This window comes from Struthio camelus, chromosome 2, assembly GCF_040807025.1.
Source record: "Struthio camelus isolate bStrCam1 chromosome 2, bStrCam1.hap1, whole genome shotgun sequence".
NCBI classification, from domain to species: Eukaryota; Metazoa; Chordata; class Aves; order Struthioniformes; family Struthionidae; genus Struthio; species Struthio camelus.
Genome location: NC_090943.1, coordinates 23,895,518 through 23,918,835, shown reverse-complemented (window position 1 = coordinate 23,918,835; position 23,318 = coordinate 23,895,518). Strand labels below are relative to the sequence as shown.

Sequence of the window (23,318 nt, the reverse complement as noted above, 5' to 3'; positions counted from 1 at the left end):
GGAACCTGAGACTCTACCAACTGTAGCTAGAAGAGCCTTTGCCGAAAAAGCTATCCAGAGGTTTTTTCTAGAGCTTTAAGAATGATACTTCAAGGTAGCTGCAGGATCATTTCACCTCCCTTTCATTATCCTCCTTACAAAGGGGTAATGTGGAAATGCTAGACTGCTATGGAGTTGTAAAAACACGGGAAGAAAAAGAAAGAACAAATGAAGCACAAATGAAGCAAAGCTGAATTTTGTAAACAAACAGTTTGAATAGAACATACTTAAGTCGTTCTGTATGTGTGGATAGCACTAAACATTGGAAAAGACTTTCCCTAAATCACTCTTACCAGGATTCCATTTGTTCCAGTGAACTTACAGCAGGGCTAGATCTTCTGGTATACTTATACCAACCTGCTAGTGCCTGCTGTGAAGTCAGATAATCTCTGAGGAACAGTCGACAAACATTCATGCAAGGCACTCTGAATCTTCACTAGACTGCAAGAGCAATGAAACAAGTGCTTGCACGGGCTCCTCTGAGGGCAGTCAGAATCTGGCAGCACTAATGCCAGCGTTACAGGCACTAAATAAGTGAAGGTACAGGAGACTGGTTCCCTGGCAGAGACAGGACAAAAATCCATCACAAAAAAGTGACGGTGGTTATGGGAGGTATTAAAGAGGGCATCTTGGCCTATACTTGCCTTACGACTCTTGTTTTTGAGAAATGCATGTGTGCATACCATGTAGCCACCAAGAACCACTGACCACTGCCAGACAGCGATGTAGCCTAGTATGTGTGAGCAGGCACAGTGGAATAGCTTTAGGCGAAAGCGTTTGGAAAGGGAAAAGGGCAGCTCTCTGACAGCAGATGGACACAGTCTACACGGCTGCATGACAAAGCTGAGCTAGGTGGTGGAGGGTCACCCTGGAATCCCACACACTACTTTTTGTGCAGTGGGACCACTATGGTTTGTGCCAACCAGAGCTGTCAGCTGTAACCTTTTTGCCAAATATAAAGACAAGTGTTTATTTCCTGCATTGCACTTCTAATCCATACCCTTTAACTTGGCCTGGATCTGCTGGGAGTTAGACTTATAGGGAGAAGAGATGTGTACTCATTGGCACAGAGTTCTGTCTTCTAGGAACATAAGAGTTAAGGAGCATGGATTCATTTACTCCACTGCCAGTAAGATAATAGCAAACAGCAAAAGCTGCAAAGTTAAAACACAAGAAAGCTTCTCTGAGAAATTCACTATCCCTTAGGAATCTTCTTTTGAACCTTATTAATTAGAGGTTAGTTTATGCCCTGAGGCATAAGACATTAAATCCCTTGTAAATATGCATGTCTCACTGCTCTTCAGAACTTCAGGGTAATACAGAGATGTCACACAATTGACACCACGCCTGAGAAGCATTTAAGTGTTCACTCCATTTGACAGATAGGAAAACAAGGAAAGAAAGGAAGCAGCTTCTCTGCAGTTTAGTCAGCTGGCAGATTTCTGGTGACATTGGCAGGTGAATAATGTGACATAGGCAGGTTCTAGCTCTCCTCCTGATGGTGGCTAGCTGAATTACGTAATTCTGCTGCACAGCCTCTGAGATTAATTTTCTCCTCCGCAAAATGGGTATGTTTATCTATCTACTTAATGAGATTTTTAGAACTGAATAATATTTGTATTACACAGTTATTATGCATTACTGATACTAGACAAAATTAGAAAGAAGGAGAAATACTCTGCCAGAGGATTATTAATTGGTTGAAGGAAAGGGAAAAGGAGGGAATGAAAGATGGGGCAGTACCAGAGACAGGGAGATAGAAGGAACTGTGCATGGGGACTGGGAACTTCTAGGGCTGTCTAAGCAGATGAGGAATAGAAAGGGTTACCTCTCTCCATCACATTTCTAGAAGCTCTATTCCCCACAAAGCTCTGTCAATGCATCATTCCTAAGCTGCAGTGTCCTTGCAGAGCTAGTTCCAGGCTCTCATGCTTGAAGTCTGATAAAAAAAAAAAATCCAAGAGTGCAGAAAGCATGGAGTGTATAAAGGTTTAGTTAGCAAATTTTACACTGAATTTCTTTTTCTCTCTTTTTTTCCCCCCTTTTTAAAAGCCTCTATTGACCAACTGCTAAGAGACTGGAAGCCTTGAAAGTCTCCAGTACGGTCTGGGAGCAAGGATATCTGTAAAATTCTAACATCCTGAACGCATCCAGGCATTTCTGGAACATAACAGAGAGAAGAGTTGAGAAGAAGGAAAAACATAGAAAAGACTTATGCAAATACACACATCTTTTGTGCCATAATAATTTGAAAGGCCTTAAACCAAAGTATAGGTCCTCGATCACATCAGTGGAACTTTTGGATGATATCGAAGCAGAATAACTTTCATAGGAACAGCAGAATATACAGCGCTGCCATCAGAACTGCAATTGCTGCATGGGTTGGCACATATATGAATTAATTGTACTCTAGCTAGTTTTGATGCCAAAAGCATTGAAACCCTAACAGCAGAGCCCCTGAATGTTGAAGAATCAACCAAATTTGCCAGAAGGCAAAAAGACAGCAAGAGGAATAATGAGCATGTTGTACTTAAAGACTGAGAGTCTTGTATGAGGGTTTAGATGGAAGGTGTCATGTTAGGTTGCCGCAGGCCTGGAAGATGTAGAGGAAGGGAGATTGTGGAAGTAATAAAAGAGGAAGAAGCCAAGCTGGAGTAGGGATTGGTAGCACTGACACTGCCTCATACATCCAGCACAGCAGAAGTGCCAAATTGCCGGTAAGTGGTGGCTGGCCCATTCAGAAGGAAGAGAGGTTAAAAAAAGACTGGAAAACAAAAATCTTAACTGTAGCTGGGCAAACAGCAGATGATAGCAGCTTTACTTCCTATCAGCTCTGCATAACAACAACAAAAATAAGAAAAAAAAGAAATAATCTATTCTGAGGCAGAATGGTCTGCTTCCGCACCTTCTCATATTCTGATACCTCTGTGCACACCTAAAGCCAGCTAGAGTTTATTGAAAGTTTATCAGACCTTAACTCTATGCATTATACTGCCTCAGCTTTGGGAAACAATTGGTCAGTTATGATACACAGCAAACACAGCAATTTATGTTGCACATAAAGATCACTCCCCTTCCCCATTATTTCTTCTAATAATATCCACATGCTCAGTGTGACACTTAAGTTTTCAAAGCTAGTTAATTCCAAAGAGTTGGAAGGTAAGTCAGTTTGTTTATTTTTAATGATAGAATATTTAATTCTGTTCCGTGTAACAATGTAATTCAAGAGAGTATCTCCCCCCTGGAGAAACTAGGGCTGGCACTGTGAAGCTGTTCTCTAAACCCAGCATGACGCATTTCCAAATGAGAGTGGAAGCTGCAGCGGGATCGCTGTCCCTACTGAGCATGCACTTATGTGCCATCTTGAACATACGTGCGATCTTGACAGGGACGGGGGTAATCGTGCTTATTTGCGCGAGGGTCATGACATGCACAGCTGAGCCTAATGAGTGCCTTAGGCACTTCTGTAACAGAAGCAATTGTCTTGGGGTAAGAAATATACCATTTCGTTACAAAGTCTCTTATCAGATTGCCAATTCAGATAAATAAAAACACATTACTAGTGTTCTTTAATACTGTACTTATTGTTTTGGGAATATTTTAATCCATTCTAGCAAGTTAGTTAACTATTCATTAAAGTGGAGACCGGTGAAATTACTTCATTTGCGTAGTTCTTTTATCTTGCTCATTTTGCGCAGTTCGGTGCAAATAAACAAAAAAAAAACAAAATCAAAAGAGTAAGAGAAATGCATAGCTATGTATGCAATTTGAAAGCAGTATTGAAAAGTATCTTTTCAATAGGCAAGATCTAAATTTATCGCTTGTTAGACAAACCTGGGCTAAACAGCTTTTCTAAATAAGACAATTAAAATTACCTGAATTTTGTACATTCTTCTGGTCTCTTTATCCAGGTGCAGTTTTGCAATTTGGTGACTATGTGAAGAAAATAATCTTCTGAATATCTAAAAAAGGCAACAACATCAAATGCTAGAGTATGTACATAGATGTTTAGAAATAATCTCCAAAACATCCAAATGATGCATGCATTAATAATAATGTGCACAGTGCATATATAATAGATTGCTTTTAGAACTCCATGACCCATTTTACTTCTATAATTTGTAACAGTACAATCCTCATTTAATTAGCTTGACCTATTAAACATTCTTTTTTCGTAGTGCTGTCCTAATGAACTTTTCTTTTCAGAAACTTCCAAAAGTATGCCGGGGTCAAACTTACATATTAGACTGTAACTATCCTGAAGTTACTGGACCCTTCAGAAATAATTTCCAGTGCAGAAGTCCAAAATAATACAAAAAACCTTTGTCTGGTACTTGGTGTTTTAAGCTTCAATAGTGTTTTGAGATATGGCTCTTGCAAGCCAAAATGAAACATTACACTTTTTCTGCCTTTTCTTTCATCTACCTTATAAACTCCCCAAAGCTCAATTCAACCAAGAGATAGATCAATATTTACAGGCATAAGTTTTCTGCAAATTTTCTCTTAAATAAAACAATCTGCCTGATATCAAATAGGACTAAGTACCACTGCAGTACATGGAAGCAAAGAGCTTTTTCTCCTTTTAAACCCTTTCAAGAGATTTAAATTTATCCACATGTGAAACTTTGAAGAACTTGTAAGCCAAAAGATTCGTATTATTTCTTCCTTTATAGGTTCAATGTTAATATCTCTCCTATTTACGCTTTTATCAACTTTTTAAAAACAATGACTCTAACTTACAAGGAGGACTGCGGGGAAGGGAAGAAGACATGATGGGGATGTCATATGACTATAAGTTCTGTGGCACTAACATCTCCAAAAAATATCTACCTTGTGTTATTTTAGCAAAAAAGGCCTTAGTGTTGGCCCAAAGCCAAATGATCATGAGTTTACTTAAGCTGGAACTTAGAAGTGTGTTTTTTGAACAGCCTTCCAACAAGAGCTGGGAAGGCAAGAAACCTCACTTGTTTTTAAGTTGAGCATAATAATTGATAAAAAGGAAAATAAAAAGTTTGTGGTAGCTTGCAATAGCAAAGCACTCAACAACCCAAAAGTTTCCTTCTTCCTCTGCGTACACTCGGTACTGAGAAAAATCAAAGTGTCATCCATAATGCTAGATCTAAGGCCATGAGAAACTATGGGTACTCACTGTCAGAAAAGGTGAGGAGCTTCTTCCCTACAACAGTTGCTCTTAACATATAACAGAAGTGGTGTATCTCTACCTAGAGTAAAAACACCCACTACAATGCAAGACTATTGCTGAATGGAATGACTTGCTAAGAAGTTTCTAAGAGCCCACCAGCTTTCCCCAAACAAAAGGTCACTTAGAAGTCATTACAATACAGAACAGCAGCTATGCTTGCCCTACACATGCAGTTTTGTTCACCTTGTGACTTAGGAAGCCAGCATGCATTGTCACAAGTCATCTTTGCCAGCCACTGGCACAGTGGCAAAAGTGGCAAAGCCGTCTTAGCCGCGTGTCCTGTGGGACAGGAGCTCCTGACTGCTGTAGCTCCCAACTCCCGTGGCTCCTGCGGCACCATAAGGGAGCCACCATATCTGCCCGTGCAGGTTTTGAGGCTTCCATTCAGTTCAGTTCCATGAAATGAACTCTCTTTGAACGCAGACAATATTCCTATAAATTAATTGTTTTTAAAGACTCAAAATGAAGCTCTGGGATTTGCTGCAGCTGGGTTTACAGCCCAGAAAGCTTTGTTTTGTGCTCTGAAAGCCTATTTTAACGTTTCCTGCTTTAAAGGACCCTCAGGGACTCATTCCTCCAATGGAATCAGTCCAGCATGGCCATCAGAATTTCACTTCATGGCTCTGCTGTAACCTCGACAGTCCTCTTCTCCATTGTTCCATTTTAGAGAGCTGGGACTATATGTATTATTTCCATGGAAATCCAAGAGTTTACAGTACATAGTCACTGCTGCTAAAAGGATTTTATTATGCAGATAAAAAAGCTCAGGTAAATTGAACTACAGCAATGTGTGGACAAGACAGTAATTACAATGCTGAGAACAGTGAATGAAACATGTTCTGTCCTGTTTTTGTCTGTCAGCTGCATACAAACCATTATAATGACTTGCTGTCCTAGGAAACTCACTACTATTGTATAAGCCTAGCTGGCAAATAATGCCTTGAAGGTTTTTTGCCAGTGATATTTGTCAGGTACACAGTAACCTTCTACACTAACCGGAGTGGCTAAGGTGAAATTATCATGCACAGCTGAGGGACTGACAAAGTATAAGCTTCTTTAGGGTTTGGCAGATATCTAAGGGACAACAGCAAGGACAGAGGGGTTGATGGTAGAGAGACAATAGGTGAAATGTTGCAGCAGAGAGACAAATGCCACCCCACTCGTTACTTGCTAAAACTAAACACCTCCTTGGGTAGGGGGAGGCTGTTTGATTTAGGAAGAAAACTGAGAAGCAGGAGTGAGAAAGGGAGATCTTCCTACTATACAGCAAATATAAGAAAGAAACAAAAAAACCACCACCACTAACAAAAAAAAGTGCAACAGCAGGAAACGCGAGAGAAGGGAAGAATCCCTCATGCCTTTGGACACTTTACTGCTGCCAAAACAACCTTCCGTTTTCAAAGCCCTAAAGAGAGTGTGCGCAAGGCTCACTCCTGAATGAAAATGGAAATCTTCCAGCACAACTCAGCATTGCAGGCACTTAATCACTACCAGCACATACCTGTTATTATAATAATTCACACTTACATAGCAATTTTTACTATTAAATCATCTGACAAACTTTAAACTAGGTAATTTTTTTTAGTCTCCACCAGCTTAGGAGACCAGAAGGTCTAGAATGTCCCTGAAAGGCTTCTGCAATATAAAGCATTTATATACCATTCCTGGGGAGAACACATTCAAAAAGCAACAAAGATCCCAGTGGCTCCTCTCAGTGAAGGGCAGCGAGCTGCAATATTCACGGAAAAAAGCAATACCCTACTCTATGTCCCAAATGGCAGTTTCTCCTCCTACCTGTTCAGTTCCCCTCTGATTCATTTACTGGAACAGCTCCTTTCTTTAGCCACACTTTCTCAAAATTCTCCTACGTTTTCAGCTCCAAAACATTCCAGATGTGAAAAGTAAGTCTGCACTCCTGCAGCCTGTACTACTTTGTAAAATATGGGATGAATAATAGCTTTTGTATTGCCATAACCAGGTTTTAAAGGCAATACACTGGTCAGTTGTCTTTCTCTTGGTGTTAACCACTCAATGTTTCAGTCAACTGTATTCTTTATCCTCTGTTTGCCAATCTCTATTTCAGCTTTCACTGGTGCTACAGTAGTAGAAGGGTGGAAGGGTCTTCCACCCTTCAAAAGGGTAAAAACTTTGAAGACAGTGCTGTTGATGAGCTGGAATAGAGGTGGGGGAAGATCAAGCTTATGGGCGGGAAGGAAAGACATTCTTAAAAAAAAACGGAGAGAAAAGAATGCAATAATACAGCTAATAAGAAGTAGAGTAGAGTGAAGTTCATGAGAATGAAGGACAGAAAGAGAAACAGAAAGAAATTTGGTATTTAAAAAATTGGAGAGGAAGCTGGGAAAAAAGCTCCATCAGAACACTGAAAAAGTATAAAGTGGGAAAAGGAGGAAAACATTTATGTGTTTTAAAGAGAACAAAATGTTGGGAATAAGGCGACTTAAAAACAAGTGAAGGATCTTAAAACGCCATGCGAAAGTGGGGAGGGGACAGAAGAGACAGGCAAAGTTTTTAAATCATGATTTAATGTTGGGTTTGGGTTCCTTCTCCAGTCCTTTGACTGGAGGGGAAAAAAAAATAAAACAAAGAAACTCCCACACAGCTATTTATAGTGGAGGTTTTGCTTCTCATTCCATTTCTCTTCTCTTTACAAATAAAAAGAAAAATTAGTGTATATAACCCAATTTTAAAGACACTATAGCATGTACTTAACCTTAAGTTAACATTCAGTCCTAGTGGGAAGCCTGTCTTATTTACAATGTTTTCTCTATTGGGACACCCATATGGGCTGAGAGATATTATACGTAAACAGCTTCTCCTGCTTCCACACTAGAAAGCAGCAAGGAATTTGGGCAGAACTGATATCAAAGGTTTTTTCCCACGATAGGAAAAGGCAGAACAGCAAGTTGAAAGCTAAAACGGGTTTTGGATATTTTTTCCAAGATGTATCTACAACTGAATAATTAGTCTCCAATGGACTAGTTATTCTTATAATAATCAGAATCACAGAATGGTTTAGGTTGGAAGGGACCTCTGGAGATCATCTAGTCCAACCTCCCTGTTCAAGCAGGGTCACCTAGAGCATATTGCCCAGGATCACATCCAGACGGGTTTTGAATATCTCCAGGGAAGGAGACTCCACTACCTCTCTGGGCAACCTGTTCCAATGCTCTGTCACCCTCACAGTCAAGAAGTTTTTTCTCAGGTTCAGATGGAACTTCCTGTGGTTCAGTTTCTGCCCATTGCCTCTCATCCTCTCACTGGGCACCACAGAGAAGAGGCTGGCCTCATCCTCTTGACACTCCCCCTGCAGATACTTGTACACGTTTATGAGATCGCCTCTCAATCTTCTCTTCTCCAGGCTGAACAGGCCCAGCTCTTGCAGTCTTTCCTCATAGGAGAGGTGCTCCAGCCCTCTCATCATCTTGGTAGCCCTCCGCTGGACTCTCTCCAGGAGTGCCATTTCTCTCTTGGACTGGGGAGCCCAGAACTGGACACAGTACTCCAGGGGAGGCCTCACCAGGGCTGAGTAGAGGGGCAGGATCACCTCCCTTGACCTGCTGGCAACACTCTGCCTAATGCACCCCAGGAGACCATTGGCCTTCTTGGCCACAAGGGCACACTGCTGGCTCGTGATCAGCTTGTTGTCCACCAGGACTCCCAGGTCCTTCTCGGCAGAGCTGCTTTCCAGCAGGTCAACCCCCAGCCTGTACTGCTGCATGGGATTATTCCTGCCTAGGTGCAGGACCTTGCACTTGCCTTTGTTGAACTTCATGAGGTTCCTCTCCACCCACCTCTCCAGCCTGTCCAGGTCCCCCTGAATGGCAGCACAGTCTTCTGGTGTGTTAGCCTCTCCCCCCAGTTTAGTATCGTCAGCAAACTTGCTGAGGGTGCACTCTGTCCCTTCCTCCAGGTCATTGATGAATATATTGAACAAGACTGGACCCAGGACTGACTCCTGGGGGACACCACTAGCCACAGGCCTCCAACTTGACTCTGCGCCATTCACCACAACCCTCTGAGCTCGGCCATCCAGCCAGTTCTCAATCCACCTCACCGTCCACTCGTCTAGCCCACACTTCCTGAGATTCCCTAGGAGGATGGGATGGGAGACAGTGTCAAAAGCCTTGCTGAAGTCCAGGGAGACAACATCCACTGCTCTCCCCTCATCTACCCAGCCAGTCATCCCGTCATAGAAGGCTATCAGATTGGTCAAGCATGATTTCCCTTTGGTGAATCCATGCTGACTCCTCCTGATCACCTTCTTGTCCTCCAGATGCTTAGTGATGACCTCCAGGAGGAGCCATTCCATCACCTTTCCAGGGATGGAGGGGAGGCTGACAGGCCTGTAGTTGCCTGGCTCCTCCTTCTTACCCTTTTTGAAGACTGGGGTGACGCTGGCTTTCTTCCAGTCCTCAGGCACCTCTCCTGATCTCCAGGACCTTTCAAAGATGATGGAGAGTGGCCTAGCAATAACATCCGCCAGCTCCCTCAGCACTCGGGGGTGCATCCCATCGGGGCCCATGGATTTGTGGATGTCAAGTTTGGACAAAAGATCTCTAACCTGATCCTCCTCCACCAAGGGAGAGTCTTCCTTTCTCCAGCCTTCCTCTCTTGTCTCCAAGGTCTGGAATTCCTGAGGGCTGGCCTTAGCAGTGAAGACTGAAACAAAGGCAGCATTCAATAACTCTGCCTTCTCTGTATCCTTCGTCACCAGGGCACCCGCCCCATTCAGCAGCGGGCCCATGTTTTCCCTCGGTTTCCTTTTGCTATTGATGCATTTGAAGAACCCCTTCTTGTTGTCCTTGACATGCGTTGCCAGATTTAATTCCAAATGGGCCTTAGCCTTCCTTGTTGCATCCCTGCACACTCTGACAACGTCCCTGTATTCCTCCCAAGTGGCCTGTCCCCTTTTCCACGTTCTGTAGGCTTCCTTCTTCTGCTGCAGTTTTGCCAGGAGTTCCTTGCTCATCCATGCAGGTCTCCTGCCCGCTTTGCTGGACTTCTTACTCAGAGGGATGCACTGATCTTGAGCCTGGAGGACGTGATGCTTGAATAGTAACCAGCTTTCTTGGACCCCTCTTCCTTCTAGGGCCCTACCCCATGAGATTCCCCTAAGTAGGTCCCTGAAGAGGCCAAAGTTAGCTCTCCTGAAGTCCAGGGTTGCAATCCTACTTCTTGCCCTGCTCCCTCCTCGTAGGATCCTGAACTCCACCATCTCATGGTCACTGCAGCCAAGGCTGCCCCCAACCTTCACCTCTCCAACTAGACCTTCTTTGTTCGTTAGTACAAGGTCTAGCAGCGCACCTTTCCTCGTCTCCACCACCTGAGTCAAGAATCTATCCTCAATGCTCTGCAGGAACCTCCTAGACTGTTTGTGCCTCGCTGTGCTCTCTTCCCAGCAGATGTCAGGGTGGTTGAAGTCCCCCATGAGAACTAGGGCCTGTGGTTGTGAGGCTACTTCCAGCTGTCTGTAGAAGGCCTCATCGACTTCCTCTTCCTGATCAGGTGGCCTGGAGTAAACCCCCACCACCGTGTCACCCAGGTTAGCCTGCCCTTTAATCCTTACCCGTAGGCTCTCAACTTGCTCTTCATCCACCCCGAGGCAGAGCTCCACACATTCTAGTTGCTCCCTTACATAAAGGGCAACTCCACCACCTCACCTTCCTGGCCTGTCTTTCCTAAAAAGCACATAGCCGTCCAGGACGGCATTCCAGTCGTGTGAGCTCTCCCACCGTGTCTCTGTAACTGCAACGAGATCATGGCCCTGTGACTGCACACAGATCTCTAATTCTTCCTGCTTATTCCCCATGCTGCGTGCATTGGCGTACAGGCATTTCAGAGAGCCAGTCAAGCATGCAAGCTTCCCAGGAGAGGTGCAAGAGGATCCTCCATATCCGTGTCCCATGCTGTCTCCCCTGGCTGCATGTGCTTGCTGGAGGCATCCTGACTTGAGTGGTGTTTTACTGACTCTCCTGCCACTATACCACTCCCCTTCCCCCATCTTGCCTAGTTTAAAGCCCTCCTTACCAGGCTGGCCAATCTGTTGGCAAAGAAAGACGCGCGTGCCCCACTTGGTAAGGTGGATCCCATCGCTCCCCATCAGCTGTTGATCTTCAAACAGGGTCCCATGGTCATAGAAACCAAAGCCCTGTTGCCAACACCAGCGGCGCAGCCAGTTGTTAACTTGGAAAACTCGTCTACTCCTCCTCCTGTCCTTTCCCCTCACAGGCAAGATTGAGGAGAAAACCTGGGCTCCCAGACCCTTGACCACCATTCCCAGAGCTCTGAAGTCCTGTTTGATGGTTTCCAGTTTGCCTTTCGTGTCATTAGCACCCACATGGAAGAGCAGCAGAGGGTAGTAGTCCGACGTGTGGACAAGCCTTGGCAGTCTTTCCACGACATCTCTTCTTTGAGCCCCTGGCAGGCAGCAAACCTCTCTGGACAAGAGGTCAGGTCGGCAGATAGGTGCCTCTGTCCCCTGCAGCAGGGAGTCACCCACAACAATCACTCACTGTTTCTTCCGGGGGTTCCTGCACAGTACAGGGTCTGCCAGGCCAGTTGCCTCCCTTGGAGCCATGCCCAGCTCCTCCTCAGCTTGGAGGGCGCTAAACTTGTTCTTCAAGGGTAAGTCTTGAGGAGGAGCAAGAGCCTTTCTCCTTCTACGAGAGGTCACCAGCTTCCAGCCCTCTTCAACAGCGTTATGATGCACCTTTACACACGGTGCTGAGCCCTCTGACACCTCCGCTGCAGTGGGGGCAGGGGACTTCCGGAGCTGAACAGTCTCCGAGAACGCCCTGTCAATCTCCCGCTCATCCTCTCAGATGCTACGCAGCCTACTAACCTCCTCCCGTAACTCCTTTATCTGGTGATGCAACTGGTCAACCACAGCTCACCTCACACAGGAGAGCTGACTGTCAGCCCAGGCCCCACAGAGAGGCCCCAGGCACTCCCTGCAGCCTGACACCTGCAGAGCTGCATCTGCTGTCTGAGGGTCTGTCTGGGTTGAGGCCTCAGACACAGCCAATGCAGTACCTCCCGCAGCCACTGGGGAACGTGCTCTGCAGCATGTCATGACCATGCCCCAGGGAAGGACACACCACGGTGCAAAATGGAGAGGTGCCTTCCTTGCCTTCTGGCACCCTTCTGCACAAACTGCTGCACAAACTGCTGCATCTGTTCACTGCCTCTGTTGGCTGCGCTCTGGGAGCTGGGCTCTAGGCCTGGCTCTTATATAGGCCTCTGCCTAGCAGTGACTCACAAGGGTGCTTGACCCACCCAATCAGGAGCCACCTGAAACAAAAGCCCCAACTCCCTCTGACCAGGGCAGCCCAGAGAGCTCGCTAGCAGCAGCCCCACCTAGCTAGAACTTCCCAGGAGAAGTGAAGTCAAGGCCCCCTGCAGGAGTCCTTGCCCAGCTCTCCCTTCCTGCTAGCAGCAAGCACCGTCTAGTTCCTCGGGGGTCCCCAGAAAGTCTACACAACTTCCAACAAGGCCCACAAAAGGTCCAGGCAGAGCCCAGACACTGCTGCGCAAACTGCTGCGTCTGTTCGCTGCCTCTGTTGGCTGCGCTCATATAATAAGGACTAGTTATTCTTATAATGAGTGCAATTACTTAGCAAATTTTTATACTAGTACGTTTTTATACTTATTCTAGTGTATATGCTGAAATTAATCCATTAACTATGGTTGCTCACAGCAGGAGCGTTCACTAATCGGGAAAAAGACACTCAAGAATGAAATTATACCTCCTAGATTCTGTTCTACCTCTTTTTAAAGATCTTGTAATGAAGGGCTGTTAACTGGGATTGAGAAATCTTTTTGACTTACACTGTGGGGAAAAAAAAAGAATCTAACCTAGAATAAATCTAATACATGTGAAAGAAAAAAATGCAAGCAAACATTGCTTGAACAATTTCAGTTTCCTGTTGTATAGTTCCACATTAATATCAAGGAGAATTATGTGCAAAAGGAAGACAATCTTTTAGCCTTCTATTTAAAACAAATAAAGCAGAAAGCAAAGCAAAGACCTACCTTTTCTTCTTGATAGATGATGACAAAATATTGTCCTGAATTGCCTTGCATTTTGAAGCCTGTTCAAACTGGTAAATTCCATTTTTATTAGCAGTTGTTCTGTTAAAAAAAGGGGGGGAGGAAACAAACTTTAAAAGAGAGAACATATTCTGACAATGCTGCTGCATTTAATTTTCTATAACAATGGGATTAATCGCTGTTGGTTTTAGCTGAAAACATTACCAAAGAAATCTTATTCACTTCTACTGTGAAGCTCTTCTGTAAAAGGAAAGTTTGCTGCTAGTGACGGTACCATATTTGACTCTTTAAAGGAATCCTATTTCACACTATGAATTATATTATGTTGATTACAATATAAAGCAGATATGTAATTTAAAAAAAAAACAAATGAGAAGCCTCTTGAACATTATGTTTTGAAGATATTTAAAATATATATCAGTAGAATATTTTAGCAGATGTAATTTCCTAAAGTTTTTGATGAAATGCAATATTCAGAGCCAATTGCAAATATACAGGACATACGAAACACAGCAGGCGAAGTGGAACTTTATTGTTGAACCCTAGTTCAAGCAAAAACACAGGAGGGAGTATTAAGCTCAAGTCGCTAGCTTAGTGATTTGGGCTTAATACTCCTTCCCTTGTTTATTCATTTACACAGTGAGAATAGCTATTTGTAAAGGGAACCAAGGAAAATGACAGGCAATGATCTTTCTTTAATTCCTGCTGTCTTATTTTCACCACACTCTTGGGTGATGCTCTTGCTCTAGCAGTCCTGGTAAAAGATGGACCTGTAAATTAGCAAATAACTGAGATACCCAGATCTTATTCTATTTGCTATTTATGGAGCACTTAGACCCTGCAGCCTATCTACCCAAACCAGAATTAGAAATATGGAGGACACAGACACCGTGTCATTCATTCCTGGGTGTGAGCTACAGCAGTGAACAGCCCCCATGCTGTTCTCAGAAGGACACAAAAGCCAAGCCAGCTCTGTGCAGAGGCAGTCCTACTCTAAAGACTAAGGGTCTCGATGCTTTGTACATGATGCAAAAGTACCTACTTTGCTCCTGCGTTGGCGTTACCATTTCTTTTACTAACAACGACCAAAATTATATTGGCTTCACTTCCCAAAACATTGAGACCACTTTTCAAGAAGATTTCCGACAAGCTGATTCTGCAGCTCTTATTTTGGCAAGATGCCATTTCCAGTCTTAAATAATTCAAATGGGAAGAAGTCTAATTAAAGAAGAAAGAGCCAAATAAATGCTAGTTTATTTTGGCACTAAAAAAAAAAAAGAGATCAATGTCATAAGCCAAGCACATGTTACTGCTGTAAATGGTCTTCATTACAACTATAATCAAGACATTGGATGCCTGAGGTCTAAGCAAAGTGGCCTGAGTACTTCTGAACTCCAGCTGGCCAGAGGAGAACTTCTGCAACACAAGCAGCCTGCCAGGAAGACCAAGTTGGAAGCTGGCTTTCAGGTCTGAGCAGACTTCTGCTAGGTGTGTTTGCAAGCATGATCTGAGAACTAACACGCTTTCACAAGGGGGATTCAGCTCTGTGGAGAGAAACCCCATAAGGTTTGCACAGCTTCCTGTTAATTTATGTCCTGACATCAGTGGCGGCACTGAATAAAATGTTCTCAACCAAATATAAGCTTTATTCAAGAGACCTTTAGCCTTCTAGAATTCACAGAACTGAAACTAACTGAAGGAAATTGTCTTTTTAATACATAATTGTTTTTTATCCATATAATTCCATTTCAAGACTTGAAAAATTCAAAAAGGAAAAGTTAGATAAAAATAATGAGCAAAATAAATCCCAATACAGCTTTGTCATTAGATCCTGACTACCACTTGTATAGCCATCAAAGAGGGGAGGAAAAAAGGAATAAGGAGTCTTTTTTCCCTTTCCTTGACCCAATCCCTTTCCTTGAGCCAAAGAGCTTGGTTGAAATGACACAAATATCTGGACAGATATGATTCTTAATCTGAATTCTTTCTCCATATAATGTAAACTCACAGTTGATCATCAAAACATTTTGTCTGTGTTTTTTTTCATATAAAATTTACTCAAAGCTCTTTATGTGGTACAAAAAGATACACAGATAACACAATTTATTTGTAAGACATGCAGAACAATGACTTATTTTAGTAAAAGTTAAATTTCTAAATTTCCTTTGGCCCTGTCAAAGCAGCTTCTACTTCATATAAGTGGAAGATTTCTGCATTCAATTAAAAAAGGGTGTGCAATGGACATTTCAGGCCTCTGCTGCATTATCCATTGCAGAGTTGTACAAAAATCCAACACTGATAGATTTCTGACCGCTTAGAACAGTCACACTAGACAATATTTAGCACTAAATGAATTTATCTATCTGGCCTAGTAGATGACAATCTTTACTCAATATTTAGAACTACACTAAACAAATGTTTCCAATGAAACCAGATAACATGCCTAGCTATGCATATATCAGGCTATATCAACCTAATCTTGCAAACTTTTAAGTCAGATGAGAACTGGAAGTGGAAATCATGTCATATCTTGTTGGTTTGAACTCATAAACTTGAGGTAACATGGCCATTTTTGCTATGATCTCTTTAGAGTTGTAGATGTTCTCAAAGACATCCTTACTGGCCAAAATCTGAAAAAAGTTTTTATCATGTACAAACAGCTTGAGGACCACATCTAACTATGGTAATTTTAGGAACTAACAGTACCATCTGTACTTTAACTAACAGATCCATACTAGATAAAAATCATGTGCCCTATTTATCAGCATTTTATTAGTCTATGTCTTGCCAACAAGAAGACAGACAACAACAGCTTCTTAAACGGTAAAATCTTTAAGGCATGGATTGTACACGCTTCTGTGCAGTTCTACAGACTATGGACAGGGTCTAAGTCCTAAGGGAGTCTATGGCCACAAATATAAACTTAAAAAAAAAAAAAAGAACTGTCCACAGGGAATCTACCCTATAAGAATGAGACTGTGCTTCCAACTCAAGAAATATCTGTCTTCCCTCAGGAGAACAGTTAGAATGATTGAAAGAAAAGGAGAAATAGGGAGAAATCTAGTCTCATCCAGTTTGCAATCATACTCTAGTGTCTGGGCTGAAGAAGCAGGTTGCTCCAGGATGCCCCATGCAGAAGCTATGGGAGAAGTTCATTGCCCAAATTTTCTTTTTCAGCACCAGCAGCATTCAAATCTGAGGCTATAGAGAGCCTTAATCCAGGGAATCACCAGTGCTAAATGGATAGGTATCTCAGGTGACACGGAAGCTTGGGAGAGCAGTGAAACAGGGAGGGACAGAAAAAGGAAGCCCTTTAAAAACAAAAACAATCTCAAACTAAAAAAGTGATCAGAGTAGGAAAAAGGATGAATGTAAAACGGATGAAAAAGCGATGGTTGGTGGGAAAAAACAGATGGAAAAAGGGAATACAGTACAGTGAATTATACCGTAACAAAGATCTGTCCAGAACTGAAAGGCCAAGGCCTCCCTTAATGGCCTGAAAGGCCTCCCTCTAGAAGGACTCCCGCAAAAACAGCTGGAAATAACTGAAAGATCGCGGGGCGAGATTTTCAAAAGAGCTCAGTGCTGGACTGCCTAGCAGCTCTGAAAGCAACAAGAATTTCACCCCTATTTTCAGACAGAGTTAAGCCTACAATTAACATTACAGGAAAATCCCACTCATGGCCTTTATCCACTCCCTGCCCAGCAGAACTAGTTGTTGCATTTTTTTCTACATCTTATTTTTATCTCCCTGAAGCAGTACAAAGCCTCTGATCTCTGTTCCAGCTGAGCATCTCCAGTTAAACAGGATAACTTCTGCATGCTAAACTTCATTCACATTCACATTTATATCCTTCTACCAGATTTGGCACCGAATAATACTATCTGGACTGTGAATACCTTCTGTCTTAACTTCTCCCTTGGAGATTTGTATTTGAACAGCATACTGTATTAGTTGAATACTAGAGTTATTAAAAACCTGTAATCCATACTTCTCTAGAAAGAGTGGTCTTAACTACTACCTTTGACACCAATTTAAATGAATCAGATGGTAAGAATATATTGATGTTTTCATGGTTCACAAAACTTAAACTAATAAGGCAATATACAATCTAAATGCTTAGTGAAATGGGCTATAGAAATGGTTTGATCAAACAATAGCAGCAAGAACTTGTCTTATAACATTAAGCACAGTAACTGTGAAAGAGACTAATCCTACTATCCTTGTTCAAGTTCCCATGGAGGTTCTGCTCATCTACAGAATGCTAAATTAGGTCTTCAAAATGCAGCTTGTTTTAAAATTATTTGGTAGTTCTTCTGGTATATTCAGCAGAGTTATACATAACATCAGATACTTTTTATTTATAAAATACATAAATCAGGTGACATGTAATACGGCAAGCAATAATCCAAGTCTTACAGTGGGTAAAGTGAAAATAATACAACAAGGTACTTACACGGAAATGATGTTACAGCGGTACCCAACAGGCAGAATGACAGAGCAGTTTTACTTGGACCAAGTAAACAGAAAGAGGCTGGGAAACCTTTCACTCCTGTCAGAACATAAATGTGTCCTGGCAGCAGCTTTCAACTGAACACCTATTCATTTCGACATAACTAATACATGAGGCATGTGTTAGAAACACGCTCCTAGAATGTGTCTGCATGCATCACGGGGGAATGAAGGGAAAAGATACTAAGACAGCAGTAAAATTAGTGAAGTGGCTACCAGTGCTGACTAATCTAAACTGTATCAAATTATTTGTGCAATATACTAAGCTACTGTTCATAATCTTGGTAATAGCTTATCTCTTCTGCCCCTTCTGCCTGCCAGAATGCAATATTTTGACAGCAGGCAGAATGTACAGGTCTCTGTAGCATAGTTAATTAAGTATAGTTGTTTATTCCCTAGGCCTACATAAAGATCTGCTGCTGAGAGGAATTGGAGAAACCAAAACAGTGAAACATTGTATTAATTTAACTTGTTTACTCATAGCTCCTCAATCACTTCCTCCCACTGTTCAATTACCCCAACAATCTCTGCACTGTGCAAGTCTTGAATCAGTGAAGACAGAGAATAAGTTAGGAAACTAGTAAGCAGATGTCTTAAATTGGTGACATAAACAGAATAACAGAATAGTGGTCAGTTCTTCAGGGGACTGCTGCCTTGTTATTGCTTGTGTCACTCTGTACTTACAGCGTACATAAATTGTGCTTCAGAAAACTGTTTAGGTAGGAGTTCATTTTATTTATCTGCCATGCATTCCTAGGCAGTACAAAAGGAGATAAAATTTCTCCCCAGGTTTAACATAGCACACTCTGGGCCTTACGACAGAAGAAAGACTACCTAGATCTTCTTCTTACTGCCACCGTCGTCTAACAAGCCCTAGCAGCACTGAGCCCCCTGTCTGCTATTAATGCTATGATTACACAAATGCATATGCTGGCACAAACACAGGTGGGGAGGGAGGACCAAGTGTCTGAAGGCAGGGCAAGGACAGGACTACTCTTTCAGCTGCATTGTTGCTTATGCCATTTTAAACTGTACTTGCAGTTACAGCTTAAAAAACAAGAGTACGGTATGACACATGGAGATGAGGATTTGACTAAGAGCAATGGCATCGCAGGGCAAATGATGCTGCTCAGATGAGTAAGCTAAGTGAATACTACAGAAATCCTACTAACAGTCTTGTTGTTAGTAAGAAAACTTATTAATTGACATATTACACTGTGAAATAAACCCAAGACAAAAAAAAAAAAAAGTCATACTAAAGAGACAGTCATATTGTTTGAGATTTCTAAAATTTAACAAGGAAAAGCACTAAGAAATGCCCTGTAATGAACAAACTGCATCTTCAAGGTTATTGACTAAGACATAGGTCTTCAGAGAACTTTAGGTGCCTAGTCACCATCTAATTAAATATGGTTGTGCATAATAGCTTCCTAAATATCTATGACAGTCTGAACCAATCTCCTGCCTAAAGAAGTTTCATCCTTTAAGAAGAATTACTCAAAGTAAAAGAACAGATTAGCCTTTAATATCGACAGGCAATAGAGTAACAGGACCTTAGAGATTCTTCAAGAGATGTATTACAGATAAGCATCCAACAGCATAGGAAAACATGGTAAGAAGAAGGATTAGCTCATGATTCTGAAGATTGTCTAGGCTACTAATTCTGACTGGGGTTCAGGAAGAGAAGCCCATACGGCAAGAAACCGCAGTGGGTTTTTTGACGTTCTTTCTTCCCTTTCCTGGATCCTCCCATCAAAGTCAGTGGGAAAATCTTGACTTGCCAGAGAAATGTGTCAAGATGATGAAGAGATTTCAGAGTCTACTTTGATACCCATGCATACCCTCTTGCCCTTATGCAGGAAAGGACGTTGCTGTCAGCAACACAGCAGTGCTAGTCAGACGCTTAGGAGAATGGCACTTCAGGAAGGCTGCACCACTAGGCTGTTCCTAATTTTATTCATCAACGCACTAATGTAGCTGGATCCAATTCATAAATTCACTAACCCCTATACAACCTATTCCAACTAAGGACTCTTCTATCCTTTTGCTGTACTTACAGATATTGCAGCAAAATCCCAATGAAAACTGGAATCTAATTCCTATTGCCCAGATCATCTGTCTTCATCACTGAGGGACTGGTCTGAACCTCCTGAATGGGTCCAGATGCTCTCTGGATCAAATCCCTCCAGCATGGCCCTCAGCCAGGCCCAGTCCAGCTGCTGTCTGGATCAAATCCCTCCAGCATGGCTCCCTGCCCACTCCAGCTGCTCTCTGGATTAAGTTGTAGCTCCTGGTCAATCCAGCAGCTCTCTCTTTCCTTCCTCATATGCCAAACATGCACCACAAACTCCCATTAGGCCAGCTTACTAAGCATAGCCACTCAGGTGAGAATGACAACATCTCCTCTTGGATTCAGCCAAGAAACCACCTCTCCAAAGTTAAGGTTATAGGAGCTGGAGCGAAATTAAACCTTTTTTGATGAATAATTTACTTGTCACACTTCTGCAGTCACTTAGTCACTAAAAATGCAATTTCAGGTTGACGAAAAATAGTTCCAAATTGGTGCCAAAATCCTCAAAGTAGTTATCCAAACTACTGAACTTTCATGCTCACTTGCCTTAGAGAGATTAAAGACTGACCTATACACGCTATGGATTTTCAACCCTCTTCAGTATGTCTTGTTTCCTCTTTCTTTGCTCCAGTCGTGACTGCGCTAATAGCAGATGGGAAGTGACTAGACTCCTGTTTTCTGAAATGCTCTCTGCCAGCATTTCTAGTCAATTTGACTCCACGGTTTAGCACACACTGCTGAGTGGCAAGAGACTGCAGCCCAGAAACGGCAGGAAAAAGGAAGAGTATAAGAAGAGGAAGGGGGCAGGGGGGAACCACAGACATAATACAAAACAAAGTCGAAAGGAGAATGGCATGACAGCCACAAAAAAAAGCAGAACAGAGCACCTACTGCAAAACCACTACACTGTAAGAAGCGGAAAAAGAAGGAAAAAAGCAGAAAGGTAAAAAATGAACACAGCACAGAGAAGCAAGTTAAAAGAAAGTAACAGGAGTTAGAAGAAAGTCTACAAATGCTCCCGTTCTTTCTGTTTCAATCTAATTTTGAAAGATGCTATAAACTTATAACAAATATAAGTCCTAAATTCCAAGGCAGGGAGCACAAGGGTCTCCCACAGAAAAGCATAAGAAACCTACTGTAAGGATACTCTACAATGGTTATTAGTGCTATTGTCACTAGTATTCACCTGGGAAAAGCCTATGTTGTTTCAAGCTCAAATTTCAGGTAGATTGGGTGAAATGTTGTGCTCAGTAAGGCCAATTGCATTGTCACCATTGACTTCAATATGGCCAGTACCTCACAGTTCCAGTTAAAGAAATTCTACTTTTTGTACGGTTTTGATCATGCTATTTATTAACACCTATTAATCATTGGAACTGCAATGTCAAAGGGACCATACAGAGTCAAACAGAATAGCAAAAGTATTCACAAATTATTCCTTACATACTGATATCTCATGTGTGGATAACACCCTCTTCTGCACTACTAGTTCTCCTATGGTGTGAGGAGGCTCAAAAGCATCAAAAGAGTTGTTAATATCAAAGCCTGCACATAAGAAACAATTGTTTCATAGCTAATTTTACCAACAATTTCTATGTTAAACTTCACAGTATAAAATAGGCTGTAAAGCAAAGATCTACAATAATCTAAAAGAGCAAGGCATGGAGTCAAACAAAAGGGCTCCCAAGGAATAAGATGCTAACTAATATGTAAAAGGCTTCAAATGTCTGGCCCTAAGCCTATGAATATTGAAGGAGAAATATGTATTTTGAACTAAATACACATTATAAAAATGGTAGTATTGTCCAGCTCCACACCTGCCTTCCTAGAAAGAAGACTAAAAGATACCTGGAACACGTTATTCATAACTTTTTGCAACACATATTAACAAAACGGCTAAACACGATGTTTTGTTGGGCACAAAACTAAGCACAGAGTGACAGCTGTCATTGCAAAGGCCTACCAGCAAATAGTTCTTTACAACTAAAATGAATTTTCATTTTCTCAGTCTAGTAAGCTGTCATTTTGTCTGTGATCAGGATGTCAAAAAAATAAAAAAAAGAGAGTTGAGGCTAAGGCAGATTTTTGCTTTTGTAGACCTTTTTGAACAGAAACAAGGCTAATACTAAGAAGAAAAGATGGGCAGCTGGTACCTGTTCTCAGGCAGAGGAAGAGACGTTAGGGCAGACCTGAGTGCTCGCACCACTTTCGGTGTGACAGCAGCTACTTCTGCATCCTTCTCCCAGCTCCTAGCAAGCGAGACGAGAAAACAAAGTTGTCAGAACCAGTGATTAAACATTACCGCACGTGAGCGGCGCCGGCTCCTTCCCCATGAATCATGCATACCCTGCGAAGCCCCCGGGTGAAAACCGAGCCGGAAAAACAAAACAAAACAAAAAAAAAATCACAACGCCCGGGCTCCGCCGCGGTCCCCCCCGATCTCCACGTCCCGCTCCGGCCGCTGCCGCCGCCGCCGCCGCCCGGGCTCCCCCGGCCCGCCCGCGGCCCCGCGGCGGCTGCCGGCCCCCGCCGCCCCCAGCCCGCGCCGGGCGGCCGAGGCCGGCTCTACCTGGCGCGGAGGGTCTCCTGGCCCCCCGGCCGCAGGAGGCAGCCGCCCAGCAGCAGGCTGCCCAGCGCCGCGGCCAAGGCGATGACAGCCCGCATCGTGCGCTCGGCAGCGGCGCCCGCCGCAGCTACGGCCGCCCCATAGTATTTAAGGGAGGCTGCGGGGAGGGGGAGGTGGCCATGGCAGCCACAGGGTCTCTCCGCCCCGCCCCTCACCCGCTCTGGCGGCTGCCGCCCTGCGCCGCTGCCGCCATCAGCTCTCCCGTCGTCGCCCGCTGGTACCCGCCGCTGCGGGGCTCTTCGCGCCCGCCAGCGGCTGGGCTACCTCGGCCTGGCTGAGCGCGGCCGCGCTGAGGGGCCGGGCCGGGCCGGGCCGGGGGCAGGCAGGGCTCCCGCCAAACTTTCCCCACAGGCGGGCGGCGCGGCAGGTGCCCGCGGGCGCCGGCGGCCATGTCGGGGGCAGCGGGGAGGTTTCCCGCCGTGTTTCCCCGCTGGCGCTCGGGGGGCGGCGGTGCGCGGCATGGCGGCGCCGTGCTGCGAGGGGAGCCGGCCCGCCCGGGCGCCGGGGCAGGCGAGCTCGGGCGGGTCAGCCCTGGGAATGGGCTACGGCGGGAGGGCCAGGACCTTGGCAGCCTCTGCTAAGAGGTTGTTTTTCAGTAACAAGTCCGACGGGAAGGTTCTTGTGTGATGGGAGGGATTAAAATGCAATCGAAACTTTAATTGAGAGGGGCAATGGCAGGGAGCTGTGTTCGGAGTTCATTAGGCAGCAAGCTTAGGTAACAGGACATGTGGCAAGATGCAACGCAGGGGTAAGGCAGTATAAACGTAGAGGAGTTACAGTCAGGAGCCAGGGCAGA

General features: G+C 43.7%; 1 protein-coding gene across 4 annotated transcripts in view; it reads right to left on the bottom strand.

The window, feature by feature from the left end:
• Positions 1–22,910, bottom strand: part of ST8SIA6 (ST8 alpha-N-acetyl-neuraminide alpha-2,8-sialyltransferase 6) — a 50,551-nt gene extending 27,641 nt beyond the window's left edge. The window contains exons 1-4 of one of the 4 annotated variants that reach the window (XM_068934650.1): positions 22,678–22,910; positions 22,050–22,145; positions 13,295–13,393; positions 3,915–4,001 (exon numbers count right to left, since the gene is read on the bottom strand). In XM_068934650.1, coding sequence (XP_068790751.1) covers positions 3,915–4,001; positions 13,295–13,393; positions 22,050–22,145; positions 22,678–22,715 — 320 coding nt within the window. In that variant the 5' untranslated portion in view covers positions 22,716–22,910. Of the gene's footprint in view, positions 1–3,914; positions 4,002–13,294; positions 13,394–22,049; positions 22,146–22,465 lie in introns of all 4 variants that reach the window. The other 3 variants (XM_068934648.1, XM_068934649.1, XM_068934651.1) reach the window with 3 other exon arrangements.
• Positions 22,911–23,318: the final 408 nt, after the last annotated feature.